We start from the raw sequence: 23,630 nt of genomic DNA, 5'->3' as shown, positions 1-23,630 counted from the left end.
TGTTTCAAATGAGTAAGAGGTAGAGGGCTATAGTGGACAAAAAGTAATGTGACATCCAGCTTATTTTTCCCCTGTTGTTTTTTTTAACTTAGTAAATTATTTTTTAAAATAAATTATTATCTGGGTTAGAGTCTGTCAGCTTTTTTACTTGAGTTGATACTTGGGAAAGGAAGGGATGTAATTTGATCAAGCATATTTCTTAAAAAGAATTATGTGATCAGTATTGCAGTAGGAGAATGAATGTAGGAATTGTAGGATGTTCTTAATCATCCAAGAATACACAGTGGAGACAATACTAGTTTGGCATTTCTAGCATTTACTCCTGAATTCTGTGTGGAAGAAAATGTAGTTACTCCTTAAGTGTTGCAGGATGGAAAGACAGTGAAAGTTAAAGTTTTTACTTTGCACGTGAAGGATAAGGGCAAACACAAGGCTGGGCTTATTCACTGAGGAGTTAGTAAATGTCCTGAAAAGTACCACATGAATGAATAATAGGCAAAAGTACTAAATAATTCTGTCCTTTATAGTATTTCTTATGAGCTTAGGTAGGCAGCTGTAAAGCGTGTTCCTGCTTTAAGGATCAGACACTTCTCAGGAAGCCTCTAGAATCTCTAGTTTGGAAGTTCATTGTAGATCTCTGTTCACTCAGGGTTTGGGTTTTGTCACAGAAGGTCTATTTTAATTGATACAGTGTAATATGTAGATAATTTCATGGTATCTTTTGGAATCAAGTCTGCAAATAAATGGCTCCTTGCTTTAGTGTATCTACTTTGTGTGCAGGAAGTCATGATGCTGTACAGAAAAGCATCCTCCACTTGAGGTCAAACTAACATTAAAGCAGTAATGTACTCAAAAGTTTAACTTTTGAGATTGATTGCTTTAGATCTGGTTCAATAACAAGAACACATTTTTCAGCTGGTAACTCCATTTGTGTCATCTATGCTGGCTTCAAGTAGACTTGGTTTGTTTCTTTTCACTAACAGTTTTGCCTCTGTATATAACAATGTCTGTTAAATTCCAAAGTTTTGTTGTCCACTTTGGATTTGTACAGTAAACAGTCTGACTCTCCTGTTCTGAGATGCCATGGGAAATAACTGTTTACACAAAGGAAGCAGAACGGGGTTGAAGAGCAGTAACAGCAAGTATCTTAGTTCATTACCAATGCAATAATTGCCACAATGCTTAATTCTGAGCAGTAATGTCTTAAAAAGGTAACAAAGGGTTTAAGCACTTCTCTGGAAAGAGAAAATAACATTGTATTCTGTATTAAAAAAAAAAGAAACTGGTCATTATTTGAATATGACTTCTGTACTGAAAGGCATTATAGAATCAGGGATGAACTGATTTATTAGCATGGATTTATGCAGAGGAGATGATGCTTAACAAATTTGATTAACTTCTTTTGAGGAGATGACAGTGAGAGCTGAGAGGGGTGAAGCAGTAGACTTAATCTGCCTGGACTTCAGGAAGGCTTTTGATGTAATACTGCATAAAAGACTAGTATATAAGGTTAGTAAATATGCTGTTGATGGTGAATTCTAAATAAAAAAACCCAAAAAAACTAATAGAAATTCAATTCTGTAGGATGAAATGTCAAATGTTGAATTCAGTTCTGTTCACAGTTTTCATCAATTACTTTGCACTGTAGAATTGAAAACAGTAATGCCCAGCTTGTGTAGCTCCTGTATTTCGTTTTTGTCTCTGGTCTGGTATCTTCTATTTTGTAATAATTGATTGCTTTCAGGAACAAAATTTGAGGTTTAATAACCAGTTAATAATTGTTTTCTCTGAATTGCTTCTTTAGTTCTCCCTTTAAAATACCTGTTTCAAAGAGGAGAACAAAAAGATTTGTGAGCCCTAGTAACATAGACAAGCAGAATTGCAGTTGTCACCAACTGCAAAAAATTCTCTATTTTATTTAAAAATCCAGAGTCTATTGAACTGGGGATTGCTGCTTAAAGATTTTTTTTGTAATATTACAGATATTTTAAAAAATGTGAAATAAGCTGTCTGTACAGCAAGATGTATATGTGTGAAAACAATTACTAAGAAAGATTTTGCTAAAGAACACTGGGAATGTCTTGGAGCAGGAATCTACAAACATGGGAACACTAAGAACCAAAGGATTGATTGTTTCCCATACTGTCAGTGGCAAAAAGCTGGAGAGCTTTGAATGGTTTTGGTCACATGTTCAAACAAAAACATCAAATAATAAGATACATAAATATTAAGATAACATTTTTATAGCTCTGAAGAGTCAGAAAAAAGGCCGTGTTTCCCAGCTTTTCATATCTTACAGGGGTTTTTTGTGTCAGTAAAACACTGTTCATCCTTAGTTCTGTAGGGGAGAGAAGTCTTTGACTCATGTCGTTCAGCAGTGTCTCTCCTGGCATGCCTGAGCAAGGAGGAGATGTGTACAGCTTTCTAATGGCAATTGTAGCCCCGTTCCCCAAGAGGGCAGTAGGGCAGAGATGTCACCCCAGTGTTGTCCCACAGGAGGACTCGGTGACTTTGCCCATCTCTCCCAGGTACTATGGGCTGTGTTAGTGAGAGCCCCCACACGGGCTGGCACTGAGGACTCCTGAGCTGAGATCCTGCTCTGTGGTCCCAGGCAAACAAAAAAGACAGACACCTTCAGCCTACTCAGCAGCCTTTTCAATAAGATACAGCAAGCAGAAATTTTTCAGCACTTGTATTGGGGACACTTGATTACTGTGACTTGACTGCACGTGTCCAAGTCATACAGTTAAAGGCCCAAATTTCAAAAATGGTTCAGGTGGTATGTGTTGCATTTGCAGGTGATTTGATTAATGATAAGATGAATCACAGGCTATTGTTCTATGTCCAGCTAGTGGAAAAACCCACTTACTGCACTTACATCTAGCACCAAACCACTTAAATGATATTCAGGAATATGAATGAATTGTTGGCTTGCAGCCAGCACCTGTTCAGTGCCATGGGATTGCTTATGAAAGATCTTCTGTCTACTGACAGTTTTGTTGTAGGCATCCGAAATTCATTGTCAGAGAAAAACCCAGGGCAGTTGTTCAGGGAACTGTAGTGTAGTTTATCTGTGCTGTTTGTACATGAAGCTTTGGTGTCAGTTTGGATAAAAGGGTCTTAGTTTTGATTTACCAGAGTTTACATCTGTGCTGCACAATTAATCCCTGCTCATCCTATGAGTAATGTATTGCTTATAAAAACCTTGTAGGAATGTGATTGTGGTAGTGGTCATTTTTAAAGGAAAATACAAAATTATAAAAGCCACAAAAGGTTCTGGTCCAAAAATTAAGATCTTCAGGTTGAGCTGGTAGGGTAAGTCAGACAACAGAAGGGGTGAAAAGTAGGGTGGCCTTAACACAGTTGCTGAACATCAGAGGTCAGAAAAGGCTGCAAATACTAAGGCTTTTTTATGCAAGGGAAAGTCAGAACTGGTGGATGAGGTCCCCAGATGGGATCCCATTTAACAATATACAGGAAGCTGCTTGTCCCCTATTCCTCAAAATCCCCAAATAGCAGAATGGAAAAATGTCTGTTTATGTTGATAGGAAAGGGTGCTAATATTTAATTTTAAAGTTGAGTAAATAATTTCAGTACTTGGAAAACATAATTACTGGAAGTTAGAGATAATCCAAAATCAAAGCCCCTAAGAGACCTCTTGTTACCCATAATATTTAAATAGTATAGGGAAAGCCCAGTCAAAGCCCTTGAGACTTCAAAAGTAACTGTCCCTAAGTGCACTGGGCTGCATCAGCTTCTTTCTGGTGTCTGGAGATGTGGTTGGAGTTTTGTAGTGCTCTTGAACAGTCACTGTTCAGAAACTCCTGTAAGTAGGAAAAGCTTCCAACTTCCAGCTGACAGCACCCCTCCCCAGAAGGAATTAATGATACCCACACTTTGAAATATTTATAGATCTAATGTTCAGCTAGTGCTGAATAGTGAAAAGAGGAGTCTCCCCTTTTGTTGTCATTCTCAATGCCATTATTTTTAAAACCAAAGATGGGCAATTAATGTCCTCTCTTTTTCATTAAAATTTATGTAGGAGATGCACATTGCATCAGAACTACTTGTAAACCTGTGGGTTTGTTGTGCTTAATGCACTGGTTTGGTAGAGCTTAGTTTGGAGCTAGGGAGCTTTTCTTGAGGCTACTTATTTGGCCAGACAATGCTGTAATCTGTGTTCTGATGTTGTTTGTTGATAAAATGGCATTTATAGACTGACATTTTGTTCCCAACTCCAGGAGGAGGCCCTCAGGCGACAGCGAGAGCAGGAAATTGCACTAAGGCGGCAGCGGGAGGAAGAGGAGAGGCAACAACAGGAGGAAGCACTTAGGAGATTGGAGGAGAGAAGAAGAGAGGAGGAGGAAAGACGTCAGCGAGAGGAGTTAATTCGTAAACAGGTGAAAAATGACAAAAGAGACCTCTTCTGTTTAACTGTGGAGGCTGCTACAACAAACAGGCTTTGAAACTTGCACCAGTGCTTTGAGAGGTCAAATCAGTTTTGGTCAAAGAAAGCAGAGCTTGCAGACAGTATCAAGTTGAGTGAAAAAAGATTGTTTACCTGTATCCTGACTTCAGATGAAATAATCAGAATCCAGTATACCCTTAGGTAAAGAGATTTGTGTGGGCGTGAATGTTGTCCTTTCAAATTTAGCTTTAAGAATGGCTTTGCAGCACAGTGTTCATACTCCTTTCTGAGGCAGAGTACAGGATCAGAATAACTGTTGTGAATTAGCACTCTCTGGGCCTTTATCTTCAGTGTCATCTGAATTGATCTGTTTTGGCGGTTTTTCTGTGCCATGCCAAGTCTATATGCACTACCAGAGTTTCAACTTTTTTTCTTCCCTTTTCTTTCTTGTTAACAGGATTTTTTTCTCCTTGGGGTCAGCATTAGAAATCCCTATCAGGGAACATGAGCTTCAAGTCCCCTAATTGATACTCTCACAGTCCCTTGGCCAAACTAATTGGCTTTGCATTAACTTCCAAGTCCATTTCAGAATTCACAGTTAGTATTTAAAAACGCCTTTTCAGGGTCCTCCCTTGTAAGATGTCCATCACCATTTCTGTAATTTGTTAGCAAAAGTGTCTTCTCTGGAACTGTATTGTTGAGTAACAACAGTAAATATCTCCATCTTTGTCAACTGTCTCTTCTTTCCTGTTATTTTTGCCAAGTTTTATTCCACTGAAAGTGTGGTTGTACTGTAGGTAGTATAAGCAGGCAGAAGGTCAGACTGAAAGGTGTGTAACTTCTAGAAGGAAAGTAATAAGTAGTGAGCTGGTGTGAATTATGGAGATGCCATTCTCTTCCAACTTCTTTGGTGGAGCAATGGGAAACATGTATTTTTAGGGGATATAGACTAATATTACTTCATTACTGAGAAATGTAAAGGTAAATGAACAACCCAAACAGCACAGATCACAGATAACATTGTCCCTGTCTGTTCTGTCAGAATATCAGTGGCACAGAGTTGAATATTTAAAATTCTGTGAAGTCTCCTTAGACCTTTTTCCTCTCTGTGTCCTGGGAAGGAAGAGGAGGCCGCCAAGTGGGCGCGCGAAGAGGAGGAAGCTCAGCGGCGGCTGGAGGAGAGCCGGCTGCGCATGGAGGAGGAGGCGGCGCGGCAGCGGCTGGAGGAGGAGGAGCGGAAGCGCAAGGAGCTGGAACTCCAGCGCCAGAAGGAGATCATGAGGCAGAGGCAGCAGCAGCAGGAGGCTTTACGGCGGCTGCAGCAGCAGCAGCAACAGCAGCAACTTGCACAAATGAAGGTAACCTGGTCCTGCAGTTTTATTTCCTTTCAGCTCAGCGTGGGAAGTGAAGCTACAGCTGCATTCAGGGTGGTCTGTGGTAGCTTGGGCAGAGCAGGGATGGATGAGCTGTCTGGAGAGGGAGGACAGTAAAGAGTTGATGCGAGAAGAGAGAGGAAGAGAAGTTACAAATTGAAACCTGAAAGTGTTCTGTCACTAGAGGCACACTGGGAAGACATCACACGTGGGCACAGATAGTTTTTTTTGCCAATGAGCAAGAGCCAGTGCAAAGTTTCTAGAGCTTGGAATTCCTAAAGTGTTTGAAATCTAAATGGATTGCTTTTTTTCAGGTAATGATGTATTACATTATTCTTGGTACTGTGTCAAAGACTGATACATCAGAGGGCAATTCAAGGAATGTATAATCTATATTTTCTACCTTTTCATACTTTATACCATTTTGTACTTTCTAGGGTTTTGTTAACCTTTAAAGGTGGCCTTTCTTTCCCCCTGGGTTTATACCATTTCTTTCCTGATTATACTCAGCAGTGTTCTCAAATATTTTGTAATTCCTGATGATGTCTGTTTTGGCCCAGCTCCCTTCATCTTCGACATGGGGTCAGCAATCAAATTCAGGAGCTTGTCAATCCCAGACCACACTGTCACTGGCTGAAATCCAAAAGTTAGAAGAAGAACGAGAACGGCAGCTCCGAGAAGAGGTAAACACTGACAGCAGCGGAGTGCAACTTGTTATAGAGGGGACTCAGCTGTGGGACTGCTTAGCTGTCACTTCAGTTATTAGAAGGAATGGTGAGGATGAGGAATGTTTTTTGAAATAGCGTAACTCAAAATCCTGTCCTTCAGGCATAGGTTCAGTAAGCACTTGTGTAAAAGTTTTTATTGCTTCTTAGTACAAGAATCTGAAAGAAGGGAAAACTGCACCCTTTTAACCCTGGGAGTGTAATATGTTAACAGAACAGTGTACAATTATTTCACATCTTTATTCTAACATGTTTGAAGATATTCATTAGACCAGAGCAGTTAAGGGGAGGGTGGGTTTTGGGGGGAACAAGTGATGGTAGAGAAGGTCATCTCCCAAGAAGCTGACTGCAGGAATGATTTGATAAATTTAGTCTGTCCAAGGCTAATAAACAGTTTGTATTTACTGGTTACCTAATGTCTCCCTTTTTGGAGGAACAGTAAAGGCTCAGAACAATAATAGGTCAACCAGGCTTCTCCAGAAGAAAGCGAATTCTGTTTAAAACCAGTTTCCAAGTTAGACTTTTGAATAGCAATGTTCATATGAAAGTATTTACAAGCACTTTTGTCTTGCATGCAACAGCAAAGGCGTCAGCAGCGTGAACTAATGAAGGCCCTCCAGCAACAGCAGCAGCAACAGCAGCAAAAATTGTCAGGCTGGGGTAATGTCACCAAACCAACAGGCACCACCAAGTCCCTGCTGGAGATACAGCAGGAAGAGGCAAGGCAGATGCAGAAGCAGCAGCAACAGCAGCACCAGCAGCCGAACAGAGTCAGAAATACCACGGTACGTTTATTTATCTGGTCAGTACATGGAGAAAGCAGCTGTGCCAGTTCCCTCTGTCTGTTCATGTCTTTTCTGCTGGGTCTGTGCTAATAACCAGCATCTCTGTTATGTCTCAACAGCACTCTAACCTGCACACCAGCATTGGGAATTCAGTGTGGGGCTCTCTAAACACGAATCCCAGCAACCAGTGGGCATCTGACCTAGTCAGTAGCATCTGGAGTAATGCCGACACCAAAAACTCAAACATGGGTTTCTGGGATGATGCAGTGAAGGAAGTGGGACCTCGTAACTCGACCAATAAAAACAAAAGCAATGCCAGCCTCAGGTAGGACCTGGGGGAGGAGCTTTTGCAAAGAAATACTCCTACTCCTGGCATAATCACTTAGCAGTAAGAACATCTTCATGTGTTTTCCTTTTTTTTCTGTGTCATTCAGGATCTGTTTTGACAACAAAATAGCAAATAGGTGACCATTCACAGTTCATTTTGTCACCTGCTTAGAAAATTACTTTATTCTCAAGAAGTGTTTGCATCTTGTAAAATAGTCTTACAACACTGTACTGTATATGGTATTGTGGGTAAGCCTGGTAACTAATAATCTAATTATATGCATTTTCTTTACCTCAGTAAATCTGTAGGTATTACAAGTAGACAAAACAAGAAGGTAGAAGAAGAGGAGAAGCTGTTGAAATTGTTCCAGGGGGTTAATAAAGCCCAGGATGGATTCACTCAGTGGTGTGAACAGATGCTTCATGCACTCAACACAGCCAACAACTTAGATGGTAAGAAATGGAAAGGAATGGGGGGAACAATATATTTTCTGTTTCCTGACAGAGTAGTTCTGAGGGACTTTAATGATATCAAACCAATGTTTCCAATGCACTCAGCAAAAGGACATCATTAAATAGTGGCTAGAAGAACTGGCTGCATCCTCTTTTAGGTTTTCATTGTCCTAACTATAGCAAATCAGTGGGATTTGAAAAAGTTCTGAAGTCTGTCAGTCAGACCCTCCTGAGGATTTCTGCTAGTCATGGAAGCATTATCCAGCAGATAGATTTTGATCCAGTTTCATGCTGCATTGCGTGATAGGGATTTATCGTGGGGAGCTGGAAAGGGCAAGCTACTAGACCAGCAAACATTTGGCACAGAAATCCGACACTGGTGTTTATGGCATGTGTGTGTTTGCTGTCTACATGCACTCGCTCATGGTCTGCCTTCTTCTTGCAGTTCCCACGTTTGTTTCTTTCCTGAAGGAAGTGGAGTCTCCCTATGAGGTCCATGACTACATCCGAGCCTACCTTGGAGATACTCCTGAGGCCAAGGAGTTTGCCAAGCAGTTCCTCGAGCGCCGTGCCAAACAGAAAGCCAGTCAGCAGCGGCAACAGCAGCAGCAGCAGGTAGGGGTGCCTCTGCTCTCCCTGAGGGCTGTGTCAGGCTGGACTCAGCACCCTGCTGGGTTCATCAGCATCCTGGCAAATGCAGACAGCAAAGCAGCTTTCCAGGTTTTACTACAGGATTAAATTTCCTTTGTAACTTAATAGTTGGGGCCAACTGTAGATCAGAATGGTTTTGCATGATCTGGGAAATGAGGTGGATACATCAGTAGCTAGTGCTGCCACATGGATATAGGAAGTGCTTTGGGCTCTCTGAATATTTTCTGTATAAATAAACCAGGCTTCACTGTGCTCTGTAATGTTGTCCTTAATTTGTTCTCTAGGATTCAGTGTGGGGGATGAACCACAGTTCGCTACATTCAGTCTTTCAGACCAATCAGAGCAACAACCAGCAGTCCAACTTTGAGGCTGTGCAGAGCGGGAAGAAAAAGAAGAAACAGAAAATGGTTCGAGCAGATCCCAGCTTGTTAGGTCTGTTTCAATTTTTAAAAATTAATGATTAATTTGGTAGTGGTGGTTTGCTTTGGGGAATGTAGAGGATTCTTACTGACCTTAAGTGGTAATACTGAATTTGAGTAGAAAAGTTGGAATGTCTTCAGAATCTTTTCAGTAGTATTATTTATTTAATGATTTGAAAAATTCTGTATCAGTCTCATGCAAAACTTTTGTTGAACTTTCCTTCATGTAACGGCTTCTTAGATACTTGGGTTATTACCTGGAAATGTCTTAAATAGTTCAGGAGTTTCAGTTAAATTCCCTTTCCTCCTTTGAGTTGACCTATGGCTATGTTATTGCTTTAATGCTGATTTGTTCTTTGAAGAAAAGCATGTTTTCCTTTCTTTATGAGGAGCAGCTTTCTGAGGCTGCCTTTGCCTTGCCACCTTTTTGCAGGAGGTAACCTCTATTCTAGTCAGAAAAGACAGCAAAGGTTGAACTGGTCACAGATTTTCAGTTGGAGACCATGGAGATTATGACCTCTTTAGCAGTCCTTTATTTATTTATTATGTCCTGTGTCTTAATTTTTATGTGAGGGTAGTTTTAACTGTCCCCTGTAGCACTTTAAGGAAAAGTTTGTTTGAAGTAGCTTTTAAGGTACAAGGCCATTGTGTGAGTGCATGGACATTGTGGGGTGACAGGTCACTGTTGTGTTCATGTGGAATAAATGTCTGTGTGTGTGCCCTGTATGACAGAGGGGAAACCAGGGCACTGCACCAGGCCAGGCTTTGTTGTGCTGCTTCTGCTAAGCCCAATTGCTGTAGAAGCAGACAGGTATTGTCCACCTGGAGTCACTGCTTTTTTAAGGCTCTAGCAGAGCCCTGCCTTTGGTTTTTGTTTTTCTTCTATTTTTGGTCTCACCAAAGTCAGTAATTCAACTAAAGCAGTGACTTCTGCACTGGTGTGTATGGAACTTCCCAGTGGAATCCTGACTTATGCCACCCCAAGGTGCCCATCCACTGAGTCTGATCTGGGTACTCAGCTGAATATATTAAAAAAACAACTCGTGTCATGTGAAGAAGAAATCACTAAATACAGTTTAGAAGTTCCAACTGGAAGTGAAGTAGCCCATGCAGCTACTTCATGTACACATGTACATGTGTACCCTCACTCTTTTACAAAATAATTTCAGATGCTTTTAGGCCACACTGCCACGTGAGGGAGCCAGAACAATTTTCCTAAACCTACTGAACTGAGCATTTCATACCTCTCAAAGTGGAAGGCAGTTGGTGGTCTAGCACAGAGCAAACCAGTGTAGCACTCTCAAGACACTGAAGTTCAACTTTGTGTTTGGTAGCTTTACACAGGGAAACGTTCCCTGTTCTCATACTCCAGATGGGGTTTGTACACCCTTAAAAAGGGATTTCAGTAGGAAAGCTGCATCTGATTTATTGGATTTGTTACCTTGCTGAAAGTGTTTTCACTCTCACACTTCTCTCACGTGCATCATGTCCTCAACACACATGGCTAAAAGGTTGGGTAGAAGTTTGGGTGCATCTTGAGCCACCTGCATGGCCCTGGGTAACTTTGTACATTTTCACATTGTACTCCTGAGATGGAAGTTTGTAAAAAGCATGGAAATAGATGTAATTAGATTTCATAGGTACATAGGTATATTCATTGAGACTTTAAAGTGAAGGGTGAAATTGCTCACAACTCATGAAGTGTGGGAGCATGATTCCATGTGTGGATTCCATGTTCTCAGAATGCCCATTTCTTCCTCTCAGACCATGTAAGTGTGGTGTTGTCAGCCTCTTCCAAGAGCCAGTTGACTTAAACACGTTCCCTTTCGAGATGTTGCAGAGCCATGTTGCCACCATGTGTAGATGTGCCTTGTACTAGCTCTGCAGGTGATATCTTTTAAATGGAACTTAAAAAAAGTGTTCTGAAAACAGTGTTCTGATCTGGTTTTAAAGACCAAGTGATGCTTGTCTAAATATACAGTTGATTATCTTTAGTTTATTAAGGAAAAATCAGACAGTTTGGGTGACTGCATCTGTAGCCTTACTGAATTACCCCTAGATTCACTTTCTCTTACACGTGGTACTGCATTTAGCAGATGTTTTGTATCAAGTATACTATGCTACAGCCAGATTTTTAACACCATTTCTTCTTGGTTCACAGGGTTTTCAGTGAATGCTTCATCAGAGCGGCTCAATATGGGAGAAATAGAGACTTTGGAAGACTACTGAGCATGTGCAAATCAACTGGCTTTTCCTGCATCTGTTAACCATGGATTCTCCGTTTGGACACCGTACTCTCCACCTTGTGTTGTTCTTTGCCTCGCAGTGAATCACAGGATCAATCATCTCAGGCTGCTTCCTCTGGCCCCAGCAAACCCTTTCTGCCCAGGACTGCACAGGCGTTGTTCCTACTGTCAGCCCACTCGAGTGGACTTTGTTCAGAGTCCCGGGAGGGTGGGAGTTAGGCTTTGTTCACAACAAGGCTGAACTGGGCAGCAAGCTTTCACTGTGCTGTGATTCATTCTGCTGACATACCTGGAAAAAAAAAATCAATTGGGATTCTGCAAAGCATTGCTTCCTTCTCCTGGTTACTCTTACCACATCCAACACGTGCAGTCGTATGGAGAGAGAGAGAAAGTTTGAGAGAGAGTTTGTGGTTAACAGATGTTGGTCAAAACCAAAATGCCACACAGATACTGACTTGGCTGCTCCATCAGGGCAAGAGGTGCTCTCCTGGCCAGGAGTTGCATTCATAAGCTACCCTTAGAAACTGGCAACAGGAGAGGGGCGGTAGTGGGCACAGTTTAGCTTGGGTTGGTTTGAAGTTGCACACCCCCTGCCAGCCCTTCTCTGCACATAATTTTTGGAGGGAAAGCTCGAGTCTGTCTTCATTAGGTGGTGATGCTGAAGCTGGTGGAGTTCCTGTCGGCATTCTCCAGCCTTCCTGGACAAATGGGGACTTCTGCTCTGGAAAAAGGGGGGTGGCATCTCTTCTTTCAGGCTGAATTTACCCCATAAGTGCTACCTTCAGAGGGTTAGGACCAGTTTATTCTGAGCTCTTTTCCTGCAAATTTGTCTCGTTTAAGAGACAGTAGGATCTTTACAGTGTGGATCTGTAGTCTCTGGAGAGGGTGGACCCTGGCTTTCAGAGACGTGCCAGCAGCCTCAGCTGGTTGTCACTTGAAGCAGTGCTTAGGTATCGAGCAGAGATGCCCTTTCGTCACGGAGAGAGACACTGGAGGACGAAGCTTTGTGCAATGATGGCCCTGCTTATCTTCTACACCTTAAACGTACTTCACGCACCTTCACTGGGATCCATAACCTCTAAGTGTTTATGGAGTCATAACCTTCCTCTCTCACCGAAAGATTAACACCACCTTCCCTGCTCCACGTAACCACCCACCCACCCCACACACACCACAAGCGACAGAGAAGGAAAACTGCCAAATGCACTTAGTTTGACCCCCTGGTCCCATCTCCCGTCCCCAGAGGGGTGTAACCTGCGAAGGGAGATATGCTGCAGTTTTGGTGGAGTTGTATAAAGGTGTCTGTTATTCTGTCATCACTGCCTAAAGAAAACAGTTTGAGTTGCTCAAGAGCAGTTTGGCTTTGGATTTTATTTTGTTTGGTTTATTCATTTTTTGGGGTCACCTTCCCCTCCTCCTCCTCTCTCTTCCCCCGTCCCCAAACATGTACAGTAACTATACAGAGACTGCTGCAGACTTGTATATAGTTTTTGGATCTGATAGCATGGAGAGACTTGGAACTGTTGCAAATCTGGTCTCCCTGTCTCCTTTGCTTTGTAAATTCATAAAAGGGGGAAGAGGGGTAGTTAAAATGTTTACAAAACTTTAAACTCCCTCTGAACTTTTGCCAGTGTGGGGGGGGAAAAAAAGAGAGAACTTAAATAAAACCTGGTTGTATTATATCTGAGAGAAAACTTTCTGCTTGCTTTTGTCAAAGCTGAGTATTGAAATAATTCCTGGTGCTAAAACCCACCCAAACTTGACTTGCATCAGTTTTCATCAAGAAACAACAAGCAAATACACAGGATGTGGAACAACAGCTGCTGCTTTATTTCTTCCCTGGTGAGGAATACTGGTTGGTTTTTCTACTTGATAATTTTAGAGTTCAAATAAACACCAGTAAGTTGATATTGGAAATTTCTAACAAGAAAGCTTTAATTTTCCTCTGCTGTCTGTAGAGAAACGTGTGCATTCATGCTGGTGCTGTTTATGCAGGGCAGATCAAGCCATGGCTGGTTTGCTCTTAACACAAACACTTGGCCACGGAGCCTCCTTTGCCAGTTGGTGCCCACCCCATGCACTCCAGTGCACTGCCCTAAATAAGGTGTTTTATTTCTCCCCTCAGCCTGAAGTCCACATGGAAACCTTGTAAGTTTCTCTTTTTAGACTTACTTTCCTTTTTTGATACTTGTTTTTGTGTGGAAAATCCCAGTAAAGGTATTGGTAAATGTCCTGCCATTCACATGACCATGGAAAATAAGTATGTGAAGGCCTAACTCACACAGTAGCCTTGCATGATGTTTAGCTGATGTCTGAGAGAACAGTTTGTTTAGGTTGATAACCTGACTTTGTTTTAATATCTTCCTCTTTTTAGCATATAAGGTGTGTGGTTTATAATTGCTTTCTGTTTTTTTAGTGCTGTGATCTGATTTCTGCAAGCTAATTTTGGAATGCTCTCCACCATGTTACGAGTACACAAAAGCGTGTTAGTTTTGAGCTTGGCTGGGAAGCAGGAAAGGAACAGCTTCTTATTGCTAAATGAAAATGCAGAAATGCAAGCAGGGAGAATGTGCAATAATTTGTCAAACTTTGAGGACGTCACTTGGCTCCTGAGAATTTGTAGATAATGGACCAGTGGGGAAGATACATTGTTCATAATACTGAAATACTCTGGTTTCTGTGTTTCCAGGCAGGTAAGGTGGTGGCACGTGCAGATTGTGCCCTCAGGTGACTGCATTGTCGCCTTTTGTGACAAACAGGGCCCTTTTCTGTAGCAAGAGTCATTTGGGTCAGTAGGGATGGGGAAAACAGGGGCTCCAAAAAGCAAAGCAATTGCTGCAGAAAATCTGAATCTGAAATTTCAGACTTAAATACTTGTGTCATATTTTCAGAGCATAAAGAACTGACATTGGAGATGTTTGTGTTCATTATATGATGGGAAACCATGAAGTATTCATCATCATATCAGCTCCAAAATACTAATGAAACTACTTCTGTGACAATCAGCTGGAGTGTTCCCCTTTTTATACACCTCATCCATTCGCCATTCTTTGTTGCTGCAAATGTGGTTTGAAGCAAACCTGGGTTTTCTGTGCTGTGAACTGTTGTGAGCCCCTGAGGCAGGCAGGGACAGAGCAGCAGAGGCTGGCGGGAGGAGGTGATGCCTGAGGAGTTGGGATCCGAGGAGGATGCTGGCATTGCCTGCCAAAGGTGACTCTCCTGGAACACTCTGAGACTTTGACAGCAGTTCTGAGACCACCCATGGCTCCCAGGCCAGCTCTGTAAGTATTCCACCCAGGAACAAGGATGCCATGGAGCTGCTCTGGCTCTGTGTCAGAGCATTTTAGCCTCAGAAGATTGAGGCCCTTGTTCTGTGCTCTCCCCACCCTGCAATGCCCTGCCACCCTGGCCAGTGAGGGAGAGCAGAGCCCTCAAATGGGCTGCTTGGTCTTGGGCTGAGCTGCCCCAATGGCTCCTGTGTTATTTCCTGTGCCTCGGCATGGCCAGCCGAGGGAAGGCATTCCAGGAGCATCCTCGTGGCCTCTGGGAAGGGCTCACCAACAACTGCTTGTGTGTGCAGTGACCTGGCAGGGTTCTGATGGCTCTGCTTGGCTGCCTATGGGGTTTTAGGCACAAGTTTGGGAGGGTGGAGCTGCCTTTGGGAGGAGGTGTGCTCCTGGAGCCAGAGAGAGGGAGGCTCTGCTGGGCTTTGCACTCTCTCTGCACAGCTGCTCTTGTGAAGCACTTTCTTTTTCTTTTTTTTTTTTTTTTTTACCTGACTGAACAGAATTTTTATTATACCAGTGAAATTTCTGAGTTGTTTTGTGCTTTGAAGAGTTTTAAGGATTCCTGCTGATGCTTTTCCTGAGGGAAGCCATGCCCTACCACAGAGTCCTTCGGCTGGTCCTGCTAACGCTCTGCAGCATCCTGGTCCCTGCTGTGCTGGCAGGTAAGGAGCTTTGCTTGCATTTAAAGCCCAAAAGCATGGGAGAGCCTTTCCTACACTGCCCCTCTCTCTTCTCCCTTCTCTGAAAACATCCCTAAATATGTATTGAATTGTAATTGCTTAAGCTTTAGTGGCTGCTGGTGAGCAGGAATATATTTTCAGTGGAGAAAATCCTTTAACTTTTCCTAAGCAGAATGGCAGTAGCACCTATTGTGAGCATGGGTGTTTGGGGGATCTGTGGACACATAAATCAGTAGGAGACTGAAAACCTCTCAGTGGCTGATGGGACAGGCTGTCCCTCAGCCTTTAATAGCAGGAAGAAGTTAGTTATGGAAAGAAACATTTTTCTTTGGCTAAAGCCTGTGTGCCTGTTCCTGGTTCCTTCTGTGCTCTCTACTACAGTGGAGCACAACAGCTGCTTTAGGCACAACTAGGGAAGTGTCCATGAAAAGCTCAGTCCAAAGCCAAGGTGTGCATCCTCACAGGGTTGCTCTGGAGCTGGGGTACCAGGGCAGTGCTGGAAAGGTGCCTGGCTCTGACTTGCTTTCAGTGGGGTGATGGGAAGAAGAATGGGAGAGATGCTTGTTGTGTAAGGCACTGTTGTTTTGGGGATTGTGATTAATTTCAGCTTTATCTGCTCCTGCCTTCAGCAGAGCTGTGCTGGCTGCAGGGAGCCTGGGGCACAGCTTCAAAGGCTGCAGGTCTGAGGTGGGTTTTACAACTGGGAAAAAACTGATGTCCAAACCCCCTGCACTGAGGGCTCTGAGCATACAGGTGGAAGCTCTTACGGGGAATTGCTTCCCCCAGAGCCTTTCTTGCCATGGAGGCGAGGCTGAAGAGATGGCTAGGGCCAAGATAACAGGCACAGCACTTGTTTTCATCAATTTCTGTCCTGCCTTCCAAGACCCGGAGCAATGTTGTTTTGCAGTTCTCTCGCAGTTTCTTCTGAGCATCTTGCCTCACAGGGAGATGTGGCCAGCTGTCTAGCAGATCAAATTATGGAATTCTTTTTGAAGGAGCTTCCATATGGGTAGGGAAATTCACTGCTGTGCTTGGCTGGAACATCTGTGGGTGGAGGAGCAGAATCAGTGCAGCTGGTATCTTCTCCTTCTAAGACACCTTCTTTGAAGGGAAACCTTCAAAGTAACTAAGAAATGAACACTAAAAAGTGGATACTTCCCTTCTCAAACTGTGTACTTTTAATGCCGTGGAACATTAATCATTTTAGCAAAGTTTCAGTTTGTGCCTTGCTTTTGCTCTCAGAAGCACTGGCCATGCTCTTCCCCCATAGCAGATCTTTTCTTAATCATTAGCAGTATTTCACTCTGCAGAAGTGATGGATTTCCAGTGAGAATTCAATCTGCTTCCTCTCCAAGCTGGGATCTCTTCTACACTGTTTTAAATTTCCAGTATTTGGTGCATTTGCTCTGGCCCCAGTCCTTGCCAGCTTTTCCATGTGCTTGCTGTGGCATTGCAGCTGTGGTTAGTGCCTGGTGCTGCTTCCCTGTGTCCCTTTGCTCCTGTGATGCACTCCCAAGTTTACTCGATCCTTACACTGGGTGAGTTGTGCTTGTGCAGTGAGGCTGGAAGGGCTTTGTACTGGGGAGTGCAGCATTCAGATCTTGGGGTGTAGGAGAGATTCTGTGCTTTCTCTGCAGTGCTTCAGAGACGTAAGGCCTCTAACAGGTTCCCTCAGAGAGGACAGGAGGGAACCAGCCTGGACAATGAACCATCCCAGGAGCAGAATGATTCTCTGCTGCATGGAGAGTTCCTGCCCCCAGTACAGGTGCTTTGAGGAACAGTGGAACTTTTTCTGCCTTTTAGTCCATTAGAAAAGGAAATTTCCGGCCTGGTGCAGACAAAGAGGGGAATGGCACACAGACAGCCCTCTGGTCTCAGCACATAACACACAGCCCTGCCTTTCTGTAAACAAGTTTACTTAGTATCCATCAGAACCGCAGCAGCTCTGCCTTGCTGCACTCGGAGCTCCTGGCCTTGCCCTCCACAGGCTGCCCTTTGTGCTGCTGCTGAAGGCTCCTTTCAGCCCTGCCCTGGCCCCGTGCCTGCCGTGGCCACCTGGGGCTGGACAGCCCCTTGCTGGCCTCAGAGTTCACCAGCCCCTGCCCTTTGGTCCCAGCACCTCTGACTGTCCCCAGCAGAGCTCCAGAGCGAGCGGGAGCGGCGCTGCCTCGGAGAGGGCTGACCTTGGGGGCAGGCAGGCCCCATGCCCAGGATGAGGCTGCTCTCCCTGCTGGCTCTTGCTCAGCTGCTCTGATTTCCTGGACAGCATGGTCAGGGCTCTGACATGAACTTCTCTTTCCAACAACACATTTGTCAAAGATGGGGAGGCAACCAAGCACATCTTTAACCCTCTTTGTCCACATCATCTGGGTGCAGCAGAAAACAGCCAGCTCAAGGATTTGTGACAAACCTTAGCCTTCTTCACTTCCTCTTTCTCCAAACCCACGTGGCATGTAGGCCTAAAGCACAGGAGGATTGTGAAGAGCTGATTTTTTTTTTCCTATCAGCAAACCCAGTTTCAATTCCTGTAATAGATTCAGAGCCCCAAATGAGGTGCAAGTTAGCACAAAGCCTTTGCAAGGCATCGGCTTCTGAATCATGTGTGTATTTGGAACTAGCAGTTTTGTCAAGTTGCCTTTGCTGTCATCCCTCTAGATCTGGGCCCATGTGCCGGGAGTTCCACTGGCCACTGCATCACTTGGAAAACTCATAATGTATTTCTTCATGGTAACTGATCTTTTCTTCCCATTTCCTCATCTCAGTTATAAGTAATCTGTGCTGGAGACAGGAAGAAGACAGTGCAGCAAAGAGATTTCCCTAAAATAAGACAATTTGTAGTGTCAACATGTGGGAAGGAAGAGCTGCCATCAACTACCTGGCCTTCTGCAAAACACTCTAATAATTTTAGTCCGTTTTGTCCAGTTCCATCTCCAGTAAAATGCCAATAAGATTATTGCATGTTGTTCTCCTAAGTGTTCTCCAACTGTGTATCTCATGAAAAGGCTTTTACTGTTAGTCTGAAAGCAACAGTTGCCCTCAGCTTGTGTTTCAGTGCTGAGACAGCTAATTGTGAGGAAGAGCTCATTTGTGCCAGGGCCTGGAGGCTTCCCTCCCTCTGGAGCAGCTGGCACTGGGTCACTCGTGTGCCTCAGCAGCCTGGCAGCCCTTCCATGTGGCCCTGGCAAGTCCCACCAGGGCAAGCAAACCATGTGAGTGCACCACAGGAGTTTTCTGGAGGTAGGACTGGTCCTGAGACTGATGGCAGCACAGCTAATGCATGGCTTTCTCCCAGTATTAAACATCTGGTCTTGTGGTAGATGATGTATTTTGAGTGTTTCTTGCTAGTTCTTATTTCTACAAAGTTCTTGGGTGAACAGGAAAGCCATGCAGTACTTTACCTTTGATATTTAGTTTCCAGCTCTTGGTTGCACTCGCTCCCTGGAGATGGCAGCGTGTTTGAGTGTTTTCACACACAAAGTTAAGATTGATGTTTCTTGCCTCATGGCCATGGAGCTTCCCCTCAGCTTTCCCTTTCCCTTTGGGAAGGGCTGCCAGCTCCAGAGCTGTCACTGAGGCACTTGTTGAGGTTCACAGGCCACATCCCCCTCCTCACAGTCAGAATGACAGCAGCAGTGTGGGCAGGAAGGCCTGGCCACGCTGGTGCTGCCTTCTCTGTAGATCCTGTTTAGATCCTGGTCTCCTGCTCGTGCACAGAATAACTGAGCCTGGGAAGGGCAGGACTGGTGCTGGTCACCCAAAGCATCAGCAGCAGAACTGAACTTCCTGAACTGGGTCCCCTGCCTGTAGATAGAATCTCTCCAGATTCTGTCCAACAGATGGCTGGAAAAGGCCCTTGTGTCTCACTTGGAGACATAAAAACTTACTAACAGTGTGCATGTGTTGGGGTTTAGTACCTGACACAAACTCTCCTTCCCATCACTTTTCTTGCTTTTACCAGGGGACTGAAATGGGGTTGTGGCATTTGATGTGGGTCTGTTAGAGATCTGCCACTCCCAGCCAGCAGCTGTGTGGCTGACACCCATTGGGACTGTCAGGGAAGCAGGTGTGAAACCTCTGCTTGTCAAAGAAACCTGCTGGGTGCATGAGGATAGTTGGATGTGTGCTTGGGCTTCTCAGCTGGAGGAGTGGAGGCATGTGAAGGCATGAGCTTTTAGGTTAGGAGGGAAAATCAAAGGAGAGACATGGAGAGAGCAGTGCTGGTTCAGAGCATGTGTTCTCCCAGGCTGCAGCAATGGGCTCTGGAGGAACCTGCCTCTCCTTTTGTGTTCCCCCCTGTGTGCCCACAGCCGGGCCCTTGGCACCTGCTCCAGCAGCATGGAGGGGCTGAGAAGGGGAGCAGCAGTGAGCCCTGGCTCCTGGGGAGGCTCAGCTGCAGGAATTTCACTCCATGTGTGTGCAGGAATCCGCTGCTGCCTCTGAGCTCACAACTGCTCCTGAGGCACCAGAGCTGACTGAAAGGGGTTGTGTTTCCCTGGGCTGAAGTGCTGGTAGGGTAAAACCACAAGAACTCAGGACAGCAAATGCATGTTAAGCACATTCTGCCTTTTCTGTGTGGGCAGACTGAAAGTGTGTGTCAGTTGGATGAGGGGAATTAACAAAATATATATCCACAGCCATCCAAGTTTTTAAAAATCACAGAGATTGTAAATGAATTTGACTGTTTCTTCTGTATTTGGCTATCAAAAATGAGCTCTGTGCCCTGCTTAAAGAGAACTGCCAGAAATTTTTCAGGAGTTAGATGCGCTGAGAACAAGAGAGACTGTCTGGCACCTCTGGGTCTGGTGGCACCTGTGGGACCTTTGCACTATGGTTAGAAGAGATAATGCTCCCTCCTCATCCCTTGGAGAGCAGGGATTGGGAAGACCCAGCCCAGGTCATACAGTTTCCCTGGATGGTGCCTGCATCTGTTACAGATCATCTGAGCTAACACCAGTCCCTGGTCACACGCAAGGCATACACACCTCTGGAGAAAAAAAAAACAAAAAAAACAACATTCTTGGGAAAGAATGTCTTCCCAGCATTGTGTTCCTCTCCCAGGTGGGGACAGTAGCAGTGTTGGTTCTGGTCTGGGGGGTGTTGACGGAGTCAGGAAGGTCACGGCTGGAGTGTGGCTCTTCTGTGTGGAGTTTCTCCCTTACAAAAGCAGCCTGGAACCAGGGCTTCCAAAGCATTCCATATGTTTGGTCTGTTCCTAAACCAACAACTTCCTCATGCCACTGTTGCCAGCTAAATAGCCCAGCTTTGCTCAGTTCTCTCCTGTGTTAACTACCTTTGCTCACTGAATTCTGTATTTCCTCGTGTTCCATTCTCTGGCTGTGAAACCACAGGATTTAAAGTAGAGAGATCCACTGGAAATGGCACTTTATGGAAGAGCCATGGGATGGAATATGAGTCTTCAGCTCTGCTGGTTGGTTTTGCAGCACAGGCTGGGAAGGGCCCTGCAAAGGCTTGGGTGTTTGTGGGGAGGCCTTGTGGAGCACAAACCTCTGTGTGCATGTACAGGGGAGCTGGGATGCCACCTGAGGTGCAGACACCATGGATGTTCCAAGTGTGTGAGGACACAGCTTCTCTGCTACACCCACCTTTGTCTGGGTTCCTGCCTGGCTCTAACTGGCACAGGCTGCACTGGGAACTTCTCTCTGTCGGTGCTCCTTGGCCAGGGTTAAACCTGGCAGTTGTCTCACTGGATACCCTGTAGCTTTTCTGCCTGTAGAAAGAGCTTTCAAAACTAGTCCAGAACTTTGCTGTGTTCCCAAGATAGTGGAAGAGCTCTGGCAATGGTGGGAGCTACTCTGATGCAAACCCTGCAGTAAGTTCTCAGTGGGTTTGTACCAGCAGGAAAGGTGAGTGTTTTGGCCCTCCCTATTCCGGGGAGGGATTTTAAGGGAGAACAAATTGTGGTACAGCCCATTAATGAGGATTCTTTGCTCTCCCCCGACAGCACCTTCTGTCCACAGGAGACAAGGGTGGCTCTGGGCACTTAAAGCTGGGGCTGGTACTGCCAAGATGTGCTGCTGCCATCTCTCTTCCTGGGCCACAGAGAGCCTGGGACAAGTCTTCAAGTGTCCCTGGTACACCAAGGTTCCCAGGCCAGAGTTGGGGTGCTCTGGGATACCTCTGTGCCTTGCCCCAGGGAGCCATGGCTGCTTGCTCCAGCTCTTGACTCCCTGTTCCCCAGTCCTGATAACCATTGTGTCAGTTCAGGAGGGCCCTGGCAGTGAATGTTGTTCGTTTTTTTCCCCATCCCAGTGCAACATTCCCAGCGGTTTCGGCAGGGAGCTGTGGAATGTCTCCTGCTCCTGCCAGAGCCCACCTTAACAAGGCTGGGCATTGACAGGGAGCACTGGTGAGCCACACACAGGGAGGGCTCTCTGGCTTGCTCTCTGACCCACGGCAGGAAGGAATAACAGGAGACGAGTGGTAACATTAAACAGAACCCAGGCTGCTTTCATCTCCCCGGTGTGGCGGGGGTGCAGCAGGGGGAAGTTGAGGCTCTGGGGTCCTGTCTGGGGGAGCCATGTCCTGTGCTGTGCCAGCACCACCAGCATCCTGCACTGCATGGGCTGGTGGTGCAGGACAGAAGGGCCCTGAGATGCTGTGAACTTGGCCAGCACAGGTGGCCTGGTGGCCTCTGCCTGGTGGCAGTGTGACAGCCCTTCCCAGCCCAGTCCCAAGGCATCCATGAGTAAACCAGCTGTGGATGTTCATGTTTGTGCACGAGCAGAGGTTGCAGGGTGTTGGGGCACTCTGTGTTGTCCCGTGTGTGCTGAGTACTCCAGGTTGCCACAGAAGCAGGTTGCCTTTGGCTGCTCTGGGTGTGGCTGCTCAGTGGAGGTGGTGTCCCCTCGGAGGAGGGCTCGGCCACACCGGGGTTCTCAGCCCTCAGGTCCCCCTTCATCCTCCCCGGGGGCACCTGGCAGGCAGCTGAAGCCCAGGGACCTGCTGAGCTGTGGCTGTCACGAGTAGCCTGAGCGGGCCCCCCCTGCCCGTGGGTGCTTCTCTTCCAGCAGAGTACCCGCAGGACGCGGTCCCCACCCTCTGGAACGAGCCGCCCGAGCTGCCCTCTGGAGCCGGTCCCTTCGACACTGCCACCAGCACCGCCCGGCTGTCGGATGCCACTGCCTTCCCCCCGTTCACCTCCGAGCTGGAGCCCGAGGACACCACCCACCTGCACCGGCTGGACACCGGGGACGGTGAGTGCTGGACAGGGACTGCCCGCGGCTCGCTCCCGCGGCAGCCTGGGACGTCCTCACGGATTTGCTCCCTGTGGGCCTGTCACCTCCCGGGAGGGGTTACAGCCACACTGCTGGGGAGGGGGAGGGTTGCCTTTATTGCCTACTGATGGAAACTTCCACGGTGAAAAACCTCTGCTGTGGAGCTCTTGCCAGCCCCAAGATGGATCCAAGACTCTTCTCCCTGCCCTATGACCTGTCATGGCAGTCACCTGCCCTGAATGTAGGTAGGGCTCTGCAGGACAGAGTGTGCCAGGAGCTCCCTGAACAGGGAGCATGAATACCTTTCCTGGCTTGTGGCTCCTGACTGACAGCGAGCAGCAGCTGAGATGTGATCCTGCTGCAAGTGAAGCAGCTCTCCCAGTGTGTTAGCAGGAAAGCTGGGCACCACTGACCCACTTTGTGGCAGCTGTCCTTGTCACTGGGAGCTGGCTGAGGTGGTGGTGGCTGGTTACAGCCTCCTGCCCAAAGTGCACAGAATGACACCTGGGACATGGCCAGTGCAGGGAGCTCTGGGACAGGAGTGTGGCCTCATGCCTGGGGACATGCTGGGTGTGGGGTGATCCTTGCAGCCCTTCCCATCTGGGCCCCACTGCCTCTGCTGACCTCGTGCCTTTTTCTCTCTTCCTGCAGGCTCACTGGGGCCCGGAGCTATTGGTGCCATTGTTATTGCCTCCCTCCTGGGTACGTCTGTGCTTGTGGCCTTGGTTGTCATCACACTGAGAAAGTTCTCGGCCTCCTGAACTCAATAAAACATTTTTCTGTTACACAACCAGCCTGTCTCCAGCCCTCAGCTGCTCCTGAACTGTCTGCCTGGGGCCCTGGGAGAAATGGTGCCAAGGATATGGGAAAAGCATGCAGGCCCTGTGCTGGGCAGCCAGGCTGCATCGAGTGCTCATTGCTCTTGGTACGTGTGTTGTCTCCTGGGTGGCACACATCTGGGCAGGGCCTGTCAGCCCCACTCAGGAGGAACTGTGGGAGCTCAAAAGAACCCGTCTGGGTCTAATCTGGGTGATGGTAACA

The 23,630-nt window shown here is 46.0% G+C and overlaps 2 protein-coding genes across 18 annotated transcripts in view; both read left to right on the top strand.

The window, feature by feature from the left end:
- GIGYF2 (GRB10 interacting GYF protein 2) overlaps positions 1-13,069 on the top strand; it is a 72,275-nt gene extending 59,206 nt beyond the window's left edge. For 10 of the 14 annotated variants that reach the window (XM_064386105.1, XM_064386101.1, XM_064386102.1 and 7 more), the window contains 10 exons: positions 1,408-1,509; positions 4,242-4,400; positions 5,530-5,766; positions 6,342-6,464; positions 7,088-7,291; positions 7,411-7,616; positions 7,917-8,071; positions 8,517-8,686; positions 9,007-9,154; positions 11,303-13,069. In XM_064386105.1, the coding sequence (XP_064242175.1) occupies positions 1,408-1,509; positions 4,242-4,400; positions 5,530-5,766; positions 6,342-6,464; positions 7,088-7,291; positions 7,411-7,616; positions 7,917-8,071; positions 8,517-8,686; positions 9,007-9,154; positions 11,303-11,370 (1,572 nt within the window). In that variant the 3' untranslated portion in view covers positions 11,371-13,069. The remainder of the gene's footprint in view (positions 1-1,407; positions 1,510-4,241; positions 4,401-5,529; positions 5,767-6,341; positions 6,465-7,087; positions 7,292-7,410; positions 7,617-7,916; positions 8,072-8,516; positions 8,687-9,006; positions 9,155-11,302) is intronic. The other 4 variants (XM_064386107.1, XM_064386109.1, XM_064386106.1 and 1 more) reach the window with 2 other exon arrangements.
- A 153-nt stretch (positions 13,070-13,222) lies between these two features.
- SNORC (secondary ossification center associated regulator of chondrocyte maturation) lies at positions 13,223-23,577 on the top strand. Of its 4 annotated transcripts, none has more exons than XM_064386171.1 (4): positions 13,223-14,668; positions 15,223-15,336; positions 22,386-22,568; positions 23,241-23,577. In XM_064386171.1, exons 2-4 carry the CDS (start codon positions 15,243-15,245, stop codon positions 23,348-23,350), a joined length of 387 nt encoding a protein of 128 aa, XP_064242241.1. In that variant the 5' UTR covers positions 13,223-14,668; positions 15,223-15,242; the 3' UTR covers positions 23,351-23,577. The 4 variants fall into 4 exon arrangements, with proteins under 4 accessions (XP_064242241.1, XP_064242239.1, XP_064242240.1 ...); XM_064386169.1 differs by having other exon boundaries at positions 22,383-22,568; XM_064386170.1 differs by having other exon boundaries at positions 13,223-15,336.
- Positions 23,578-23,630: the final 53 nt, after the last annotated feature.

This window comes from Passer domesticus, chromosome 11 (genome assembly GCF_036417665.1).
Source record: "Passer domesticus isolate bPasDom1 chromosome 11, bPasDom1.hap1, whole genome shotgun sequence".
NCBI lineage: Eukaryota > Metazoa > Chordata > Aves > Passeriformes > Passeridae > Passer > Passer domesticus.
The sequence above is the reverse complement of the archived record's forward strand: the minus strand, read 5'-3'. Positions and strand labels throughout refer to the sequence as shown.